This window comes from Haliotis cracherodii, unplaced genomic scaffold (genome assembly GCF_022045235.1).
Source record: "Haliotis cracherodii isolate W230 unplaced genomic scaffold, xgHalCrac1.p SCAF_18, whole genome shotgun sequence".
NCBI classification, from domain to species: Eukaryota; Metazoa; Mollusca; class Gastropoda; order Lepetellida; family Haliotidae; genus Haliotis; species Haliotis cracherodii.
Window position 1 is genome coordinate 13,106,973 of NW_027266273.1, and position 19,981 is coordinate 13,126,953.

Below are 19,981 nucleotides of genomic sequence, written 5' to 3' on the forward strand. Positions count from 1 at the left end.
TTTATGGTCCATGCGGTCTTACAATTGATTTTATTAGTCTATAAATCTTATGTCTAGTACATATTTTCGTAGCAGGGCCGTTAGTTGATATCAGGAAGGTAACATCCAGTTGAATTCCCAGTTGACGTATTTACTCTCTTTTTTTTTATATCAAATATGAGGACTGTATACGACATACGTTAGTCTCTTAACGACGTTTCTACAATTAATATTTTGAATATGCCGTTAATATGCCAGTTGTGACAGGCCTTAGGATGATGGTATGGTAGCTGTAGCAGTCAGATTGACAGTCGTTGTTGCGTGCGTCACTAGGTAATTAGTACGGCATCGACCTTGTTGATTGTTACTATACTATGAGGATTTCTGTGGCCAGTGGCGGACGTAATTCAAACTCCTTCCACACTGACACCGCATCAAATATATTTGTGTACCGATTACATAACTCTTACGGAGAATGGGGTGGTAGTTCACCGGACGACACTGTGTATATTGGGCGGCTCCTTTGGTATCTCCTCCAAACATACTTTTATTGAATGACCAATTAAACGATGATACACATCTCGTTGAATATATCAAGGCACTAATTCATCTTTCATAAACATTTTTTGTCTTTGTGCTTAATATATCCCTATATCAACGAAAATATGTAATGCATGTATCAACAAAAAAATATACATATACAGGCTAGGTATTTGCCCAGAGCAACACCTGCATAACTGTTTATTCACGCGTGGTGTGGTAGATCGTAATTGACCGAGAGCAGGTATTGTAGAATCACCTGTAAATAATGCCGACACTGTAATTAGATACAACGTACTAATGAGAATATAAAAATTATCATAAGAAGGCTGTTTTTTTTCTTAACTGTTACCATTTTCATACCAAAAGTGACAATGCATTTAAAAGTTGCTTAAGTGTCATAATATTCACTCAAGTTTTCCTCAATGTCCTGTAAACATCGCACCGCATTTAATTAGATAATTATTTCGAGATTTCGTAAGAATGTGAGATATTCAGCTAGACGTTATGCAATGAAAGACGAATCGGGTTTTTTCCCAATTAAAATACGCGCACGTGTACCTGTATATTGCATATCTAGTGTCACTTAATTTCCCAGTGTGGTGTATCGGTGTCTAGCCGGGAGAGCCACATTTCAGAAATGGCTATTGCCGGTAAAGCCACATTTTCAGCTGAGTGCATTTCACCTATTCTAGCAGGTAATTAATTAATCTGATTTCCGATACCTTTATATGAGTGTCCCACATTTAAATTACTAACCGTGGTGTTCTTTAGAGATACCTTTAAATGAGTGTCCCACATTTAAATTACAAAGCTTGGTGCAGAAAGAAGGTCTGGTGATGGACTATAAGGAAGATGAGGAGGTGAAGAAGCTGGTGAGAAGAGCTGCTGCCCTCCCTCTAGTACCTCGTGACAAAGTGGATGATGTGTGGCTTGATGCCATTGCTGACTCTCCTGCTGGCCCTAAAGTGACTGCCTTCATGGACTACGTGACAACCAGTTTAGTTCAAGGAGGGGCCTTCATGCCAGAGATTTGGAACCATTTCGAAAACCAAGGCCACCGTACCAACACTCACCTGGAAGGGTGGCATACCAGTGGTCACGTGGGCGACCACGTGGGCGACCTCCTTCATCTGCAGTAATGACATTAAATCCATTATGATATTCATATGCTATTCATATTCATCAATGTAAAGTTTTGATGAATATGTTATCATTGTTGTATAAAAATTGAGAAAACAAGACTTGTTTTGTTATATACGGTAACCTGTTAGAATCACAAAGCATGTTTTGACAGCATAGCCGCCAGAGCCACATTATACAATCACGCAACCATAACCATTGCCGCGAGAGCCACATCAATTTGGGCTATCTATTTTCGAAATGTGGCTTTGCCGGCCTGTAACCGGTGTATCAACGAGACATAAAATGGGAAATGTAAAAGAAACAAACTAAACTTTAATTCGTTGAAACATAACGCCAATGAATTGGTGTACACGCGCATGAATTCGTATGATAAACTGTCAAAACGTTTTGAGAGGTAAGGCCGGGTTCATTAAAGATCGTTGCATTATGTAAAAAAGTTGAAATGAGTTAAACTTCTGCAAAGGAAACATCCAACCAAAGTCCCTTTTTAAATAGTAATGTAATGATATAATATAAAGTATATTTCACATGATACAATATACTTTGTACACAATTAGTTAATTCTTTAAAGGGACTGACGAAAACATGGGCGAAGTATTTTAATAACGCCAAAAAATGTTGAATTAAGTTAAAATGAGTTGAATCATGTGTCATGCTTATAATCCCTTAATATATTTGCGAAACTAAAACTGTTGAGCAAAGGAACATATTCTCGCCCATGGGCCAAACCTTTTTCTCGCCCATGGGCGAAATATTTCAATATCGCTATAAAATCGTTGAATTCAGTTAAAATAGTTAAATTTTGTGTCATGATACTTGAAAGAAATACATTTATGTATTTGCGAAACAAAAACATGAGTTTTAAGTAAAGGAACATATTCTCGCCCATGGGCCAACCCATGGGCAGGCCCATGGACGACATAGTGTAAATATTGAGTTTTTGAACAATTCTTTGTTCATTTTTTTCTTCCTTGGTATGTTCCCATGAAAACAGCATGTTTAATTTTGTAAATACCTTTGACCGAGACTGGGCAAAGACCGTAGAGTTTCTGGACTTTTCAGTTTCCAGAATTAAAATGGGACGTGTTAATTACTTTTTACAAATTGCTGCAGGAATGAGTAATGTTTAAATAGAAATATAACAACAGTTCTTTCAATTTTCAGTTAGATAAAAACCAAATCGGTATGCTTTCTGTTGCCCCCCAGCTTATGATACAACATGTCAGATATATAGCCTCCTTCAAGTGGAGCGTATACAGCCCCGAGTACAACATGGCAGACTATGTTTATGTAAAAAGACGCTATTCATGAGGTTATGTGTACACCTACCATCATGTAAATGTTATATAATTTTATATCTGTATTAACCTTCAAATCCACTGAAATATTTACGATATTAAAATATTTACGAACTGATGCTACCTGCGTGGTTCACATGACGGCACACATGAAACACATGAAAAATACACAAGTCTTCATACTACCTTTATTTATATATCCTGGAAGCCGTATAGCACATGACACCACACGGCCGAATAACATCAATAAGCTTGCCAACATAGTTATTTAGTCATTTTCATTATCCAGTATGGGAAAATATATTACCATATGTGACGTAAATAATTAACGGTAAGAGCAATTTCAGTCTAGTAATATAATATTTTTTAACGAAACACTGGGGAACCAGACTCACATTTATGTGACATTAAACAATACGTATCCGTGAACTCCTTAAGCCCTTGAACATCAATGCGGAATAGAATCATGCGCTCGTGTTGAATTAAACTTTTGCCTGTCGTGTTTGTTAGATCACAATGGCGTTTGGCACCTCACAAGATAAGATTTATGAACATGATCAGTGATACACACGTTCCAAGCTGTTGTGTTTGACGCCATGCGTGACTGAACACACCCACAAGCGCAGAAAACCGCATCTCTCCACTCTCATGTCAATCACCAAGTAAGATATCAACCTGTAGCTATTGCTCGATCATTTAAAAGACGTCATATAGCCTTGGCTTCCCAACATGCTTGGTTTATCTGTTCTGTTTTTACCATTTAGTTTCCTTTTAATTACTAACTGTCATGTTCAAGTCATTTTGTTTGCTCTGGAACAGTATTCTGATACTAGAGGTCTGACCAACTGGCTATCAGTGTCTCTTTGCATATGGATTACTACTTACTCGTTTGTCTTTTTAAACAGAGTGTGTTTGTCTAATACATTGAGAACGTTTTTCATAAGATGCGGGCAGTTTCCATCATTTGGGGCAGCATTACAGATCTCTGTCAATCAATACTTTATTCAGTGTGAAGGGCATAGCCCATATGCAAATAGTTGATTGATTGTTGTTTTACGCCACACTCAGCAATATTCCAGCTATATGACGGCGGTCTGTAAATTATCGAGTCTAGACCAGACAATCCAGTGATTGATATCATGAGCATCGATCCACCCAATTGGGATACGATGGCATCAACCAAGTCAGCGAGCCTGACCACCCGATCCTGTTAGTCACCACTTACGACAAGCATCCATATACAAATAGCATACTGCAGAATACATCATTTTAAACATTGTTTTACAAATACTTTCTTCTTTAATACGCATGATAAATAAAGGGGCATGGGGATTTCATTTGTTCTGTAACGTTTGCGACAATGTTCGTTCTAAATATATGCATATGTGCATAAGTAATTTCTTTGGTAGATATTTAATTCTAATAGCATCTAAAATAGCACATACAAGTAAAAAATGCTATTCATCTTCTGTACCTTGATCAAATAAAGGGCAGTTTCTTATGCATATATCAATTGTTTGCCACCTACCTTCTATAACAACCCCTATAACATGTCATGCACAATATCATATTGTTTAGCTGATAAGTTACCCCCTCTCCTGAAAACGACATTTAAATGTTGCATGTTAACAGCCATTTCTCACTTACCTACATAAGAATCTATATTTATCTGACGCTGTCAATAACAGCAAACAACAACATTAACACTTCTTTTGTATCCGGAAAGAGATGAACCCCATGGGCTTAATGTGCCATAACATCTGTAGCTAATTCATTTATAAATAATGAGAAGAACATAGGGCTCAGCAAACACCCTTGTCTAAAACCAAATGGACAATCAAAATGATCTGTGAAATCTGTTTTAATCTAACACATACTTGATTGTCTGGTTTCTGTTACAGGCCGCCGTCGCATGGCAGGTGTTCTGTTGTACGGCGTGGTGCAATTAAAACTTACATTTTTAATGCATATTGTGTAAATGGCGGGTGCTACCTGTGGGGCAGGACATGCTTAACTCAACTCAACTCAAAATTATTCTACAAAAACACCCACGGTAGTACAAGAGAAAAGTTATAAATTTCAGGAAAGTAATTGAATATAAAGCAAAATGGCCGGATAAGCAAAATAAGATGAAGATATACAAATAAAATACATGTCGTTGAATGATCATTCACTCATGGTAATGCACCCACATGATTATTTACAATGTATAACAATAAATCATAAGAAAAGTCAATATAGTGTACATGGGAACACATTAGTTCGTATACTATAAAGGCATGCACGAGTATAAATAAATTAGGTATTTATTTCATATTTCTTTCCACGATTGAGGAAAAATGTGCGAGCTTCTTAAGATCTATTACTTTTTTGGAAGAAAGGAGGTTTTTAAATTTAGTGATATTAGAATAATATGTGCATTTATCGGCCATGAGAGAGGTTTCATATTCATTAAATGCTTCACATCTAAATAGGCAATGAAATTCACCAGCTATAGCTATAGTTAACACGTCTGTTTATGCCAAGCCAGCGGCCAACTTCTATATGTAAATGATGGTTACATGTTCGGAATTTCAAAATAGGGTTGTAAATATGTTGAGGTAGTCGGGGTAGTTTTTTCAAATGACGGTATATGTTTTAGGTATTTATAGTAATTTCCTTTTGAACTCTGTTCAACGTCCGCCCTCCAATAAAACTGACCTTTCTGAATATGTTCTACCCGAGTGATTACCCACTATCTGGATACACTCTGTTGGTCGGTTAATATATATATATAGTTTTAACATTCTTGATCCAAACATTATCATAATTGCTATCTATGTGCTGAAAATATGCAAAGTATCCAGTGCAATAGTTTAATTGAAGTACACAGTTTAGAAAGCTTATGACAGTAATTGATTACTCGTTTAGTATAAAGAGGTGTTCTACCTAGTTCTCCATATGCCATGAAGTTAGGGGTATAATTTCTAAGGCCACACGCCAGCTTAAGAAATTTCATGTGAATCTTTTCAATAACATCCATGTGTCCATATCACCATGTTTCGAATAGCTAGGTAAACTTCAAACATCAAAAGTTTTGAGTAGACAATCAAATGGCAAATTGTAATTTTCGGATTTTCAAGGAGACAGGACATAGCCTTAGATGCGCTTTCTGCCAAACTTTATATTGCCGTCTTAAAATTTCTATTTCTGCTGAAGGAAACGTCCAGATATGTATAATCGTTCACAATTTCTAGCTCAGAGTTTCCAAAGTGGAAGTATAATTTACTATTCCCTGATTAACCGCTCCCAAAGATAAGTATTTTTGTTTTGTGCATATTCGCATTTAATTCCCATACATCACAGTAAATTCGAAATTAGTTTGAAGTATCCTGAAATGTAGGTGTAGATTTAGCAATCAGTACAGTATCATTAACAAGGTCTGTTACCTTGTGCTTTGGTGAAATCATGTTGGCTATATGTCAGCATGCGACTTATTTCATCCGTGGGTGACAGGACATGATATATTTTCTACTGGTACGGCATCCTTTACATTATTTTTGAACTGTAAGACTGCAAGCATATGCTTACTCTCAGTTTTGTTGTCTACTGTTATTTTTGGTATGAGCTTAAGTTCAACAGAGTAATGAAATAATCGATTGCTCTACATCCTTGTTCAGAGATGTACTTAAAAGAACAGCCACTGTCTCCGACAACACGACCATTGAGTTTATGCAATCTATATATATAAAAAGATTCAAAAGTAAATTTCCATATGCTACTATCAGTGGTGGATCTTCTTAATATGTATTCACAGTACGCTTGGTTAACCTCAGGCAAACTACATTCAGAATATCCATAACAACACTCGTACAATAAGACATGGTTGACTTCTTAACACAAACGCATATGCCCCAGTCAACCACACTTGCCAAGTTTGATTGTATTGCTAGAGAAGAGTATAATGCCACGTAGTTCAGGGCTAGCTGTATATTTGTCTATATACACCTCGTACGTTTCTTATAACATGTAATATCATGTGACCTAATACTGTCTAGAAAATCAATACCGCCTAGTTCACTTCGCAGACCACCTGTGTTCCATGTGTATATTCATGACAGAAGACAATTTGATTACAGTGCATTATCTTTTTGGGAACGATTTATTTATGACTTGGTCCGGTCATATTCCTATTTGGATGCATTGCTCGCCTGACTTTGTTTAGGAGTCGATGAAGCCTGGAGTTTCAATAGAGCGGTATAGTCTTTTCTTCCAGTAGTCTGTACTGTGACCGTTTTTCTCGTGAGTACGGTCATTTGGTTCAGTTGTGTTCTTGCACTGATCTTTGTGTTGGATAACTGGACGACTATTCTTGAAAGAAGCTGTCAGTTCCCTCTGTTGGTTCTGCAACATTTGTCTCGCTGACGTTTAGTTAGGTAATTTGAGACACCGACGGAATCCCAACTGAAGACAAGGTCTCATCTTCAGACAAGGTCTCATCTTCAGTACTTCAACTGTGTCCTCACTCAATACTAATTTGGCAATAATTGGGCGTGGGCCATCAGTGTCTCGTTTCCTGCCTACATAATACCCCCGTACAATATATATGCGAGTCAAATCTCTATCTTTAATGTGTTTGTTAAAGATACAATAACATCTTTGCATGAATCAGAATTCTCTTGATTACTTCCCGTAACGCCATAATATACAACATGATCACTGCGGCTGAACAACTCTAATCTGTGCATGATTTTATTTTTTCTAGTTTGCGTTCAAGGAGTTCGGATTTAGTGATAGTTAATAGATAATATCCTGCAGGTGCTACACACTTTTCCATGTCACTCTGCACCTTTTAACTACTGTTTCTAAATGATCACATTTGTTTGTCGCCTCAGTCAACTTGGCTTTTGTTGAGTCTATTTCAGTCTGCAATGAAGTTCTAAAGTCCTTTAGCTCATTCAAGATCGCCGATTAACCAGCATTAAGGTCTACCGTTGAGATTGGACTTGGATTAGATTCCACGTCGTTTGATAACAATAGTCTATCCCGGATTAAGTAGCTGCCACTGTTTCCTACATGAAAGGACTGTGCACGCTGCAGTGGTCAAAGGAACGTGTCTTGTGACGTCACACTGATCAGCCAAATGTAAAGGTTACCTCCTTTATTTAGTCAGACAAACTAATTGTCAGAAACAGAAACAGTTTATTCTCTCCAAACAACAGGGGGTGGTATGAAAGAGTGCAAAAGAATAAGCATGTACACATAAAGTATTAGTATGTGACAAGATGACAGCATGTCATGCATGGATATATTATATCTTGTCTGTTTTGTGTTTTCTTACTGCGTTAGATATTTCATCGATAAATCCCGATAGGTTCTTTGGATCTCAAGCTTTTTGACTGAACAATAACCTATTAAATGTATACACATTAGACCATTATTCTCGTAAGCAATTGGTAAGTATTCAAGTCTATGTTATAGCAGAGCCTGGCATCTCAACAGATAATGAAACTCGAGTGCAACTGAAGGAGAGTTGCACAGTTCACATACACAATCCTCTTCTTTACATTATCCCAACGGCCAGAATCAGTTTATTCTCAGAAACCACAAAAGGTGGTACAAGAGCGTATTACAATAAATAATTATGCATATGTACAAAAAGCAGACAAGATGGCAATTAATAACAACATGTGATTACCTAGCATTTTTAATACTAATGGACATTTTTACTATAAATCTCGATAATTGTTTTAGATCCTGTGTGTTTGTTGTTGATAAGAGTTTTACAAATTTTATAATACTTGGCCATTCAGTATTATATGATGAGATAAATGTTCGCCTCTCTCTTTTAAAATAATTACATCTGAATAAGTAGTGAAATTCATCAGCAATAGATGGGGAATTACATAATTTACAAGTTCTATTTTCCTTTGGAATATTTTTCCATCAGCCTGTCTCATTAGGTAAATTATGATTACAGGTTCGAAATCGTAGTATTGGAATTGCTATTCGTTTTGGCAATAGAAGATATTTATCGAGAACCGGAGTGTCCTTTAAATGTTTATAGTATAAGCCTTTAGAACCAGAATTAACGTCACTTCTCCATCTCTGGAAAAAGTGATCTTTAAGTATTTGCTCTACTTCTGACACTAGCGACTTTGTTGTGCAAATTGACGGATTGTTAAATACATAAGCAGGGTATGAAACTCCCAAAAATTTCAACCAGGCCACAGGACTGGCTAGCTGAAATACTTGCCAGCCCTGATCAAAACCTGCCTGCCCACTATAATCATATGTTTAATCATATGTTTCTCAGGATAATTTAATTAAAACTTTAAATCGAATTCATTGAACATGAAGTAATGCAAGAAAAGAAATAGCAAACACTTTTTAGGTCAGATTTGTATTTAATATCCTAGAATACATCATGTAAATATCCTTATTCCTAAATAGGGCCTCATAACATTAATCATTTTAACACCAAAGATGGACAAAATGTTTAACGACTGGTCATAATTTGCATGCGAACATATTGCATTTTTATTTAATAGGACACGAATATGTAAAAATTTCAATTAAGAACAATATTAAAATTTGTATTTGGAACTTTAAACCAATAAACAGTCATCAGATATATGAATACATAAACCGATCTTATTAGAATTGAATAGGGCAACTCTGATATGTTATTTAGGTATTTATTTCTTAGCATACGTACACCGAATTGTAGGTTATTGTCATTATGGGATCGCTACAAATTGCGTACTGAGGAATATATGACAAGGTTGTCACACATCTATCGCCGTGGAAAAAGCAAAAACGACTTTTTGCGCAATTAATGTCTACATTTGAACGAGGCATATGAATTATCATTTAATATAATGTAAAATATACCCAGAAAATAAAATGTGTAAATGATTAAATATTTATTTGTATGCATATAGATATACTAGTAGATGATTGCTTTTAATATTTATCATATTCGATTTTATCAACGAGCATCATTAAAAGCCAGTGTTGTGGGTTCTAACAGTTGCGCAAATGCCGAGATCGATGTGTTGATCTGTGTTAATACTAGGCCTATAAACCGCAAACATATAGCGAGTTGATATAATGTTCGTAATCACTGCTGATAGATCCAATAATATAACCCGTGATACCATAACGTGTGAGTATCGTGTGCTGTTATTCCCACGATATCGTGCATATTATGGTAAATATTTCATTATTTACACGATATATCTACATATTATGGTTAAAGTTCTGTTATTTACACGATGTCGTGCATATTGTGATAAATTGTCTGTTATTTATACGATATCGGGCATATTGTGATAAATTGTCTGTTATTTACACGATATCGTGCATATTGTGATAAATTGTCTGTTATTTACACGATATAGTGCATATTGTCTTAAATTGTCTGTTATTTACACGATATCGTGCACATTGTGGAATATGTACCCTTTATGTACACGATATCGTGCGAATAGACACAGCCCTTGTAGCATAAGCGCATGGCTAAACTATTGGTTGTCTAAAAGCTAACGGGGATTCTTTTTGGTTACATTTTATTATCGGGAAATATTTAGAATATTTTCACATATGAAATATATCCCGACCGTCGGGCAGGGGGATTTGAAATCTTGCAGCCCGAGTTGAAATTAACCCGTCTCGGACGGTCGGGCAGGCAGGTATTTCGAACACTGACATAAGATAATCCAATACTGTCTAATATATCCATAACACATCTAACCCAGGGATTTGTTGATGCAATAGTCTTGTTCCCATTAATTGCTTGATATGTTAATTTGTGCCAGAAAGATATCATTCGTTTACAAATTATTATTCTTAATGGTAGCCTAGCTAATTCGCCATATATCATATAACGAGGAGTTGAATTCATTAATCCTGTGATAAGTCTGAGGAATTGGAGGTGTATTCTTTCTATAATTTCTAAATTTTCAATGCCCCAGATTTCTGAACCATAAGTTAATATTGGTAATACCATCGTATCAAAAGCTGATAATACACAGTCCAAAGGTAAATTTAAATTTCTTGATTTTTTTATCAGGCAAAACATTGCTTTCAAAGCATTATCACTGAGGGACTTAAGACTTGATACTAGTTTTCTATTCCTGTGAAGTACAATTCCTAAATACGTATAAGTGTCGACAATATCTAGAGTTTTATCAGAATAGTGAAATTTATGTTTCGAATTCTTCGATGGGCCACCACCGAAAATCACAATTTTTGTTTTATTTATATTTACATGCAATTTCCACTCTTCACAATATTCATTAAAAGTGTCCAAGGCTTTCTGTAAACCTTCTGGTGATTCATCAAATAATACAGCATCATCTGCATACAATAGAATTATGAATTGGATCCATACAATTAAGTCTTTATCTTCATCATAATTGAGATTAACTCCTTTACTGCTCACTGCCATGCTGTATCTCCATTCTTGTACGAAAGTGATCCTGTAGTACCTCGCCTACCTTGGCAGCCAGCTATGTGGTATTAAGGTAATAGGGTTGCAGAATATATGTTAGTTAACAGTTATTATGGTCTTAATCCATACCTGCCAGGTATTACTTATGAATGTTTGTGGGGCACGGGTGGCCCAGTCGTCTAAGGCGCCGCGATTCGCTGTACAGAGTTGCGTCCCTTGGGCACGCCAGAAACCTATGATTGTGGGTTCGACTCCTGGTTCGCCCCGATTATGTTTCTAGGTTTGTCAGCACCATACCCGTGCTAGTGGGTTTCACCGAAGTGGTAAACGTCTGAGACCTGCATCACTTCGAGCTTTCCTCCCACATTAAGCTGACACGCCGTGATATAACTGGAATACTGTTAAAAGCGGCGTAAAACCCAACTCACTCACTCACTATGAATGTTTGTATATTTAATAAAGCTGAACATTGAGTTAAAGACTGTCGGAAGATTGTGTGGGCTGAAAAGAAGAGATATTTTGTTTTATATTGAAAGGGGTAGACTGACTTAAAACAGGATCTAGGTCCTCTGGTGAGTTACAATGATTATATGTGCCATTTAGATGTCTGTTTTCTTTGAAAAGGGTATAATTCAGTGTTGTATAGCCACTGATAATTCTTGAAATTGTTTTGCCTGAATAGTAACTGATTTATTAAGTGATTTCAGTACTGATGTTATATGAACGAGAATATTAATTAAATCGGGTCGGATGTTTAAATGCTTGTTTTGAATTTTTGTTATGGAGCGAAAAGAGAGAAATTATCAGAAATGAGTATTGGTTTATATTTGTGTGCTGTTGAGATGGCTAGTAACCAGTGTTGTAATAGAGTGATTATATTTTTCATTATGGTTGTTTGTGGTTATTTAGATGGGTTGGTCTACATGGATACCTATGACTGTGGTTTATTTTTGTTTGTGATCCATCGCTATAAATATGGGTATGTGTTGGCCAGTTTGTTTTTATGAAACTGAGTACTGTTGTTGTTCTCTTCTGTTTTGGTTACGTTAGGTGGAGCTTGTAGTGTATTGTGAAGCGAGGTGTCTGTTTCAGGAGGAGTTTTGTCATGAATGCATTCATTTGCCTAGGGGGCATGTTGTATGTTATTCAGGTTGTGTGTTTGGAGAAGTTTATGGAAATCTGTTAAGTATGGGCCTTACTTGGGGTGGTTTTGAATATTTGAGTGTAGATTTTCTTGTGTTGTATTTTGTTGTGATTTGTTTGCAGATAGGGTTATATAGTACACCAGCCAAGTAAGGTAAGCGGATTCGTTGCCTTTTGTGAGTGATTGAAGTTAAAAAGGGTCGGCGACAGGGTGCTACCTTGACGGCTGCCATTTTCTAATGCATCAGATAGGGTATTGTGAGATTTTACTGTTATGTTTCTGTCAGAAAGGAGGGATGAATTTAAAATGGCTTTTTTTCTAGTTTTTGAATGAGGCTATTGTGTCAGGTCTATAAATATGGCCAGAATGTATTGTGTTTTGTGCTTGTGCTTTCTGGTGTCTTGTTCTATATGTAAAATGAAATATGTCTATTTCATTAAAGTTTGTCTATTGGATGTGAAACCGATCAGGACTGATTGGATATTTATTATATATATATATAGATTCCATAATTTTACAAATGTGGGAGGGAAGCGAGATGTTGGCGTCAGGAGTCCGGCTCATTGTGGGGTTTCCCCGTTTTAAGGGGGCGGTCGGGTAGCCCAGTGGTTAAAGCGTTCGCTCGTCACGCCGAAGACCCGGGTTCGATTCCCGACACGGGTACAATGTGTGAAGCCCATTTCTGGTGTCCCCCTCCGTGATATTGCTGGAATATTGCTAAAAGCGGCGTAAAACCATACTCACTCACTCACTCACTCCCCGTTTTAAGGACTGGTACCACCTTAGCTTGTTTCCATTGTTGGGGTAGTTTGCCGGTTTTCCGTATTTGGTTAAAAAGCTGTAATAATAGTGTCTGAATTTTCATTGGATTTGTTTGGAATAGTGTAACAAATGGTACGAGTATGTAGGCCTGTGGCTGTGGCTATGTTTTTGTTTTTGTTTTTAAGAGTTGTTCATAATTCTTGTATGGTTACGGTTTTGTTGATTGGTAGGTGCATGCGGTCTAGTCTTTAGTTTCAGATAGTATTTTTAATATTTATGTTTTAATTAGTTTCGTTTGTTTGTTTTTATGGTTATAAATATATAATTTTTGTGCGGGGTATGTGGAGCTGCTTGGGTTAAGAATGTTTGTTCCACAGCGTTCTAGTAATTTGTTTGCCAATTTTTAAGGTCTTATAAAAGATTTGCCAGTGATTTTTCTTTGCTACCATGATAATTTGTTTGGTATTATTTCTGAGTTAATTAACTAAAGGCAATTTAGAAGGTCTCTCTTAGATTTTATCATTTTGTTGCTGGTACTGGGTTGTGTGAGTGGTTTATTTCAGAGACGGGGATACATGATGATGAAGTGGCAATTTCATGCTTCATTTTACTTGTGAAGTTTTAATTGAAGGTGTCTATGTTGTTATATTGTATTTTTGTTGTGTCTGTTTGGTTGCAGAGTTTTATGAACAGCTGCCAGTTTGATTTGTCTTACAATTTAAATTTGTTAGCAGGGTATCTTGGTCTAAAAACTTGTCGTTAGCTTGTGAAGATTTATTTAGTAAATTAAGGATATTTTGCTGGGGCAGTCATCACTGGCCCAGTGTCATTATGAACTTCCCAGCTTGTCGTTTTGGAAAGTTTGACTGTAGTTATTGAACTGTCCACTGCAGTTGGATGTTTGTGATAGCTAGTTGGGTAAACTGTTTGTATAATTGTTGTGCCCAAGAGTAGGTGTTGTGCCCAAGAGTAGGTGTTGTGCCCAAGAGTAGGTGTTGTGCCCAAGAGTAGGTGTTGCGCGTGGAAATCCCCGAGGAAATGTGTATTTGGTTTTATGTAGTTGGTAAGAATGTTAAGGTCACCTTGAGTAAAGGGTTTGGTTTGGGCATGATAAATATATATTATAGTTAGTTTTGTTTTATGTATAGTGGTGTTTAGTTTGCTTCGAGAGAATTGCATTGGTCATGGGGCTAAGTTTGAATTTGCGTTTAAATGATGGGTTTGGGGTTTTCTTTAGACTATGAATGGCTGTTAAGCAGCTGTAGAAGCATTTTTGTTACACTTTGGACTTGTGAGCAAGACTTTGGAAGTTTTTAGCAGTGGGTTACCTAATGATAAGGGCAGCTGCTATCAACTCTATGAGTTTGTTTGTGTTATTGTTGAATACCTTTGATGTGCACACACGGTATTTCATCCAATGTGTAGTAATAAGCGTTAATGTTTAAAATGTTTCGTTACCATAGAAACCAGCTTCCTCGAGCATATTCGAGAAAAAGCTAATTGCATTTATTGGAGCAGGGTGCCAATCAGATCACCCAGGACAATATCAATATAATGACGTTCAAGTAAAGGAATGTTTTTGCATGTACTAATGTGCTGTCTATTCTCCCTCGACCAACTGGTGTAAACTACATTAGCTAATTGCTTCTTATTCCTCAATGTGACCGCCTCCGTGGTTTAATGGTAGAGCTTCCGCCCGGAAAGCGGAAGGTCCGGGGTTCGACCCCAAGCCGCGTCATACCAAAAGACATTAAAAGATGGTACTTGTTGTTACCCTGTCTGGCGCTCGGCATTAAGGGGCTAAAACAAGGACTGGTCGGCTCGGAGTCCGTATACTGTGTCTGAGTGGGGTATTCATGTTAAACTGCGGCATGGTATCTCAGTGTGCTAGCACTGTAAATCGGCATCAGTCCGGACTAGTACAAGCAGCCCCCCCCCCCCCCCCCTCTCCCCCCCCCCCCCACACACACACATACACGTGCAATAATCTTGTGCAATATAAGTGCAATAATCTTGGACGCGACGTTAAACCCCATTTCACCTAACCTCAGCTTTTCCTCAATATAACGCAATATTCAACGATCTACGCTACACCTGTATATTTTCTGGCTAAAAATCTAAATGCCTTTGGGCATAACTAGGGAATTTGATATGAATGTGCGCAGGAGATATACCTAGCTAGCGATAAGATTCACATCAGGTATTCGACCAGACATGCTGTGCATGCTCTATGTGCACAAGCCCTATGGCACGTTAACCTACATTGTTATGAAGTCACTGTCTAGATCAAGTTCCAATATTCCAGGACATAAACGGACTACTTGTCTACGGAGTTTGCTGTGTAGTGTTGCGTCCATTAGTCGTATCCGGGGTAGAATAGGTCTTCAGCAATCCATGCTGGCCGTAAAAGGCGACTATGCTTGTTGGGTTGTCGGGTCTTCAGGCTCACTGTCTTGGTGGATACATGTCATCATATCCCAATTGTGTGGATGATGCTCATAATGTCAATCACGAGATTGTCTGGTCCAGACTTGATTATTTACAGACAGCCGTCATATAGTAGTAATATTGTGCAGCGTTAAACAAGAAACAAACATTAAATATTCATATAATTGATTTTTAATGCCTGTTTCTAAGATGCCTTCAAAATATATTTATTAATGATATGTACGTATATTTATATCCAGCGAACCGATATGACGATGAAGATGATGATTAGTGCACTCTTGGTTACGTGTGCCATTACCCTGTCTTCCTCGCAAACTCTTACCAACAACGACATCACCAGCATCTGCGATGCAGTCACGACACAGGGCCAGTGTACGTCCTGTAACTGGTGTTCTGTGAGGAACGACGGCTTTCCCTTGAAAGTGAAAGAGCTGTGCCGAGTACGTAACAGCCCGGGTGGTTGCAGCCTTGCTCTTTCAGATTTCCCATGTTCGAACATCACGACCTTCTTTAGCCAGTATTGTTCTCCGCCCAACGCCTGGGCTCATCAGATCGTGTGTCCCATTGCTCAGTTGGCTGCTTCCTGCTTTGTAACAAGTAAGTATTATTTATTTATTAAAAAAACAACATATTATACATACCTTATACATGAGAAAATCTGAAAACTTGCGCATATAATCCGGTGAAAATGTGATTTCATACTTCGATAAATGTAAGAGTAACATCTAGTCTTTATGGACCCGTGAAGATCCGGGTAAAATAGGTCTTAAGCAACCCATGCTTGACGTAAAAGGCAATGTTGTAGTTCTGGTTCGCCTGATGACGGGTCCATGCTGGATAATGCTGTGTATTGTGGAATATTAGACCAATGTACGTACGCCACAGTGTTTGCTGGTTTTGTTATTACCACACTGGAATGCATCTCATACAACAGTATGACAGTTACGATCCATTTATGCTCAGGAAATACCGAGAGAAAAATAAACAACGCGGACTGCCATGTTGAATTTTACCGCGGTTTGGCATCCAGGACGTGACGTATAGGTATGCAACCCGTGAAGATCCGGGGTACAAAAGGTCTTCATGCTTGCCGTAAAAGGCGACTATGCTTGTCGTTAGAGGCGACTAACGGGATCGGGTGGTCAGGCACGCTGACTTGGTTGATGCATGTCATCGATCCAGTTTGAGTTGATCGATGCTCATGATATTAATCACTGGATTGCCTGGTCCAGACTCGATTATTTACAGACCGCCTCCATAAAGCTGGAATATTGCTGAGTGCGGCGTTAAACAACAAACCAACAACATCTTATCTTCATGGTGTTCATGGTGATTCCCGACCAGTGGATCCGTATGCATTCCAGTTATCATTCTCAGCTCCATGGGGAGTATAACCCAAACTGCCTAGGGGCGCTAGAAGGTTTTTACGTCCACCTCACATACCGGGTACCCATTTTCTGCTAAATGAACAAAGGCACATTTGAACTAAGTCACTTGCCAAGGGTGAGACCCCAAGTTTTGACACTTGGGTTTCGGATGTATGCACGTATTTGTGTTTCCACCATCTGGTCTTCTACCATTAGTATTAGTATTATATATCATTTTAACAGTGATTAATTACGAAATGAATTAGTTTCACAAATTTAAGCAATTCTAATTGGCAGTGGGAATATGAAAACCTGCACATATAATCCGGTGAATGCACAAAATTCGTACTTGGATAAATGTAAGTTTGGCCGGAAGAAGCAACTGCGTTCCAGTTGATAAACTCTATATTAGGTCGGTGTCAGGGATTTCCTGTTGTTCCTGCGTTCCAGTTGACAAGTCACTTGATAAACTCTATATTAGGTCGGTGTCAGGGATTTCCTGTTGTTCCTGCGTTCCAGTTGACAAGTCACTTGATAAACTCTATATTAGGTCGGTGTCAGGCATTTCCTGTTGTTCCTGCGTTCCAGTTGACAAGTCACTTGATAAACTCTATATTAGGTCGGTGTCAGGGATTGCCTGTTGTTCCTGCGTTCCAGTTGACAAGTCACTTGATAAACTCTATATTAGGTCGGTGTCAGGCATTTCCTGTTGTTCCTGCGTTCCAGTTGACAAGTCACTTGATAAACTCTATATTAGGTCGGTGTCAGGCATTTCCTGTTGTTCCTGCGTTCCAGCTGACAAGTCACTTGATAAACTCTATATTAGGTCGGTGTCAGGGATTGCCTGTTGACAAAACCAAATACTTAAAAGCTCCAACGACCTAACAAAAGCAGGCAAACAAATAACCTTCTTGTGGATCCCCGCCCACGTAGGAATTTACGGCAACGAAAGCGCCGATAAAGCAGCTAAATTATCTCTCAAAATACCAGAAATAAGCCTAAACCTACCCATCTCAAAATCAGAAATTAAAAGTGTAAACAAACAAAAAATGACCAAAAAATGGCATAATCAATATCAAAACTCAAATAGCCAAATCAAAAAAGTGCTCAGAAAACCACTAGCCAAACCTAAAATCCTACACCCCTCTAAAAAAATTGACAGATTAATTACAAAACTCCAAACAGGACACACTAACCTAAATAACCACCTAAAACAACTTAAAAGACACACCACAGGCAACTGCCCCCACTGCAAACAACCCGAAACCACAGAACACGCACTCATTCACTGCTCCCACTATCAAACACACAGAACCACACTACAAACCACCCTCAATCTAAATAAGGTTCCTACTCTAGATGAAATACTAAACCCTCAAAATAAACTAGAAAACTTCAAGGCCCTAGGCGTATTCCTAATCAAAACAGACCTAATTAAGCGCATCTAAAAATTAATTAATCTACCAATCCAAAATCCAATAAACATACAAACACCCACCTCACCCGGCTCCCTTAGTTCCATCCTCCACCCACCTCGGCATTTATTCCAAATTTCAAAATTTCAAAAAATCAATATAAGCAACCCCTAAAAGCCCCCTCTTGGGTTGCACACACCACTTTCACCCTTCTCGGAATACACTAAATGGTCCGGCCAGGCCCGTGTGCGAAATACGCTGTAGTCGGAAAGCGCACGTTAAATCTTCTATATCAGTCAGTCAGTCAGATTGCCTGTTGTTCCTGCGTTCCAGTTGACAAAGGCAAGTTAGTTGTTCACCTGAAACAAAACATTGGGACACATGGTGAAAAGTCAAAACAGGGAATCGCTCATGACGCTACATGCGTCCCTTCACGTTTTTGCCCAGCAAATTAGTGAGAGGGGTTACCACATGTGAGACATTTCGGCAAAATTTATGGTAGTAACCAGCCATACCAAAAAATCTCATAAGTTCCTTTTTGTTTTTTGTGGAACTTGGGATTTTGAAATACCTTCTACCTTTGCTTGTAGCTGACCTTTGCTTATGGACATTCACTTTTCACTAAACTTATAGTCACCTTGTCTGCAGTGAGTCTCTCGAAGAAGGCACGGATTCTCTTCAGGTGTTCGCCCCACCCCATGGAATGGTTCATACTATCGTCAGCATAGGCTTTTACACCCATAAGATTGGCTGTCATTGTGCAGCACGTATTGAATTTCCTTCTACAGAGTTTAAAGCTTGATTGGATTCATCCGGTAGGGGTGTTGTTTCACAGGCACATCGTCACCTACATCTACATCATGACACACTACATCTGTACGGCCAGATAAATCCGTGAACAAGTGAGGAATCTCTTGAATTAACTCTGACACTTGAGCCTTTAGCTCAAATGATAAATGACTAAACTTAGTATCCAAGATAGCTAAAACGTCAGAATTGTTTTGCTAAGGGCTACCATAATCAATGCCATCAAACTTGACAAAGTTACAATTCTTATCAGTATCACAACCTACTGCAATATCCACGGGAGAAACAGTGGCAACACACTGAGCAGGTACATTGTCATGTAATTCATGTTACTTTCTAATCATATTGACATGACAAAGCTGTGTCTGTTTACGATGGTCTGCTGTTTGTACAACATAGTAAGTATCACTGACCTTTCTGGCAATAACATAGGGACCGTTCTGCCTAGCACGTAATGGTTGACCAGGGATTGGCCAAAACACTAAGACGTCATTGCCAGGACTGAAGTTTCTCTCTTGAGACTTTTTGTCATAATGTACTTTCATTTTGTCCTGGGATTCCTTCAAGTTATCCTCAGCAACTTCACAAGCTTTTGTAAGCCTAGCCCCAAATGATAAGACATACTCCAACAAACTCATTTC

General features: G+C 38.1%; 1 protein-coding gene across 6 annotated transcripts in view; it reads left to right on the forward strand.

Moving 5' to 3' along the window:
• Positions 1-19,981, forward strand: part of LOC139465781 (uncharacterized) — an 81,033-nt gene that overhangs the window by 53,779 nt on the left and 7,273 nt on the right. For all 6 annotated transcript variants that reach the window (XM_071247684.1, XM_071247683.1, XM_071247685.1 and 3 more), the window contains exon 2: positions 15,991-16,348. In XM_071247684.1, coding sequence (XP_071103785.1) covers positions 16,000-16,348 — 349 coding nt within the window. In that variant the 5' untranslated portion in view covers positions 15,991-15,999. The remainder of the gene's footprint in view (positions 1-15,990; positions 16,349-19,981) is intronic.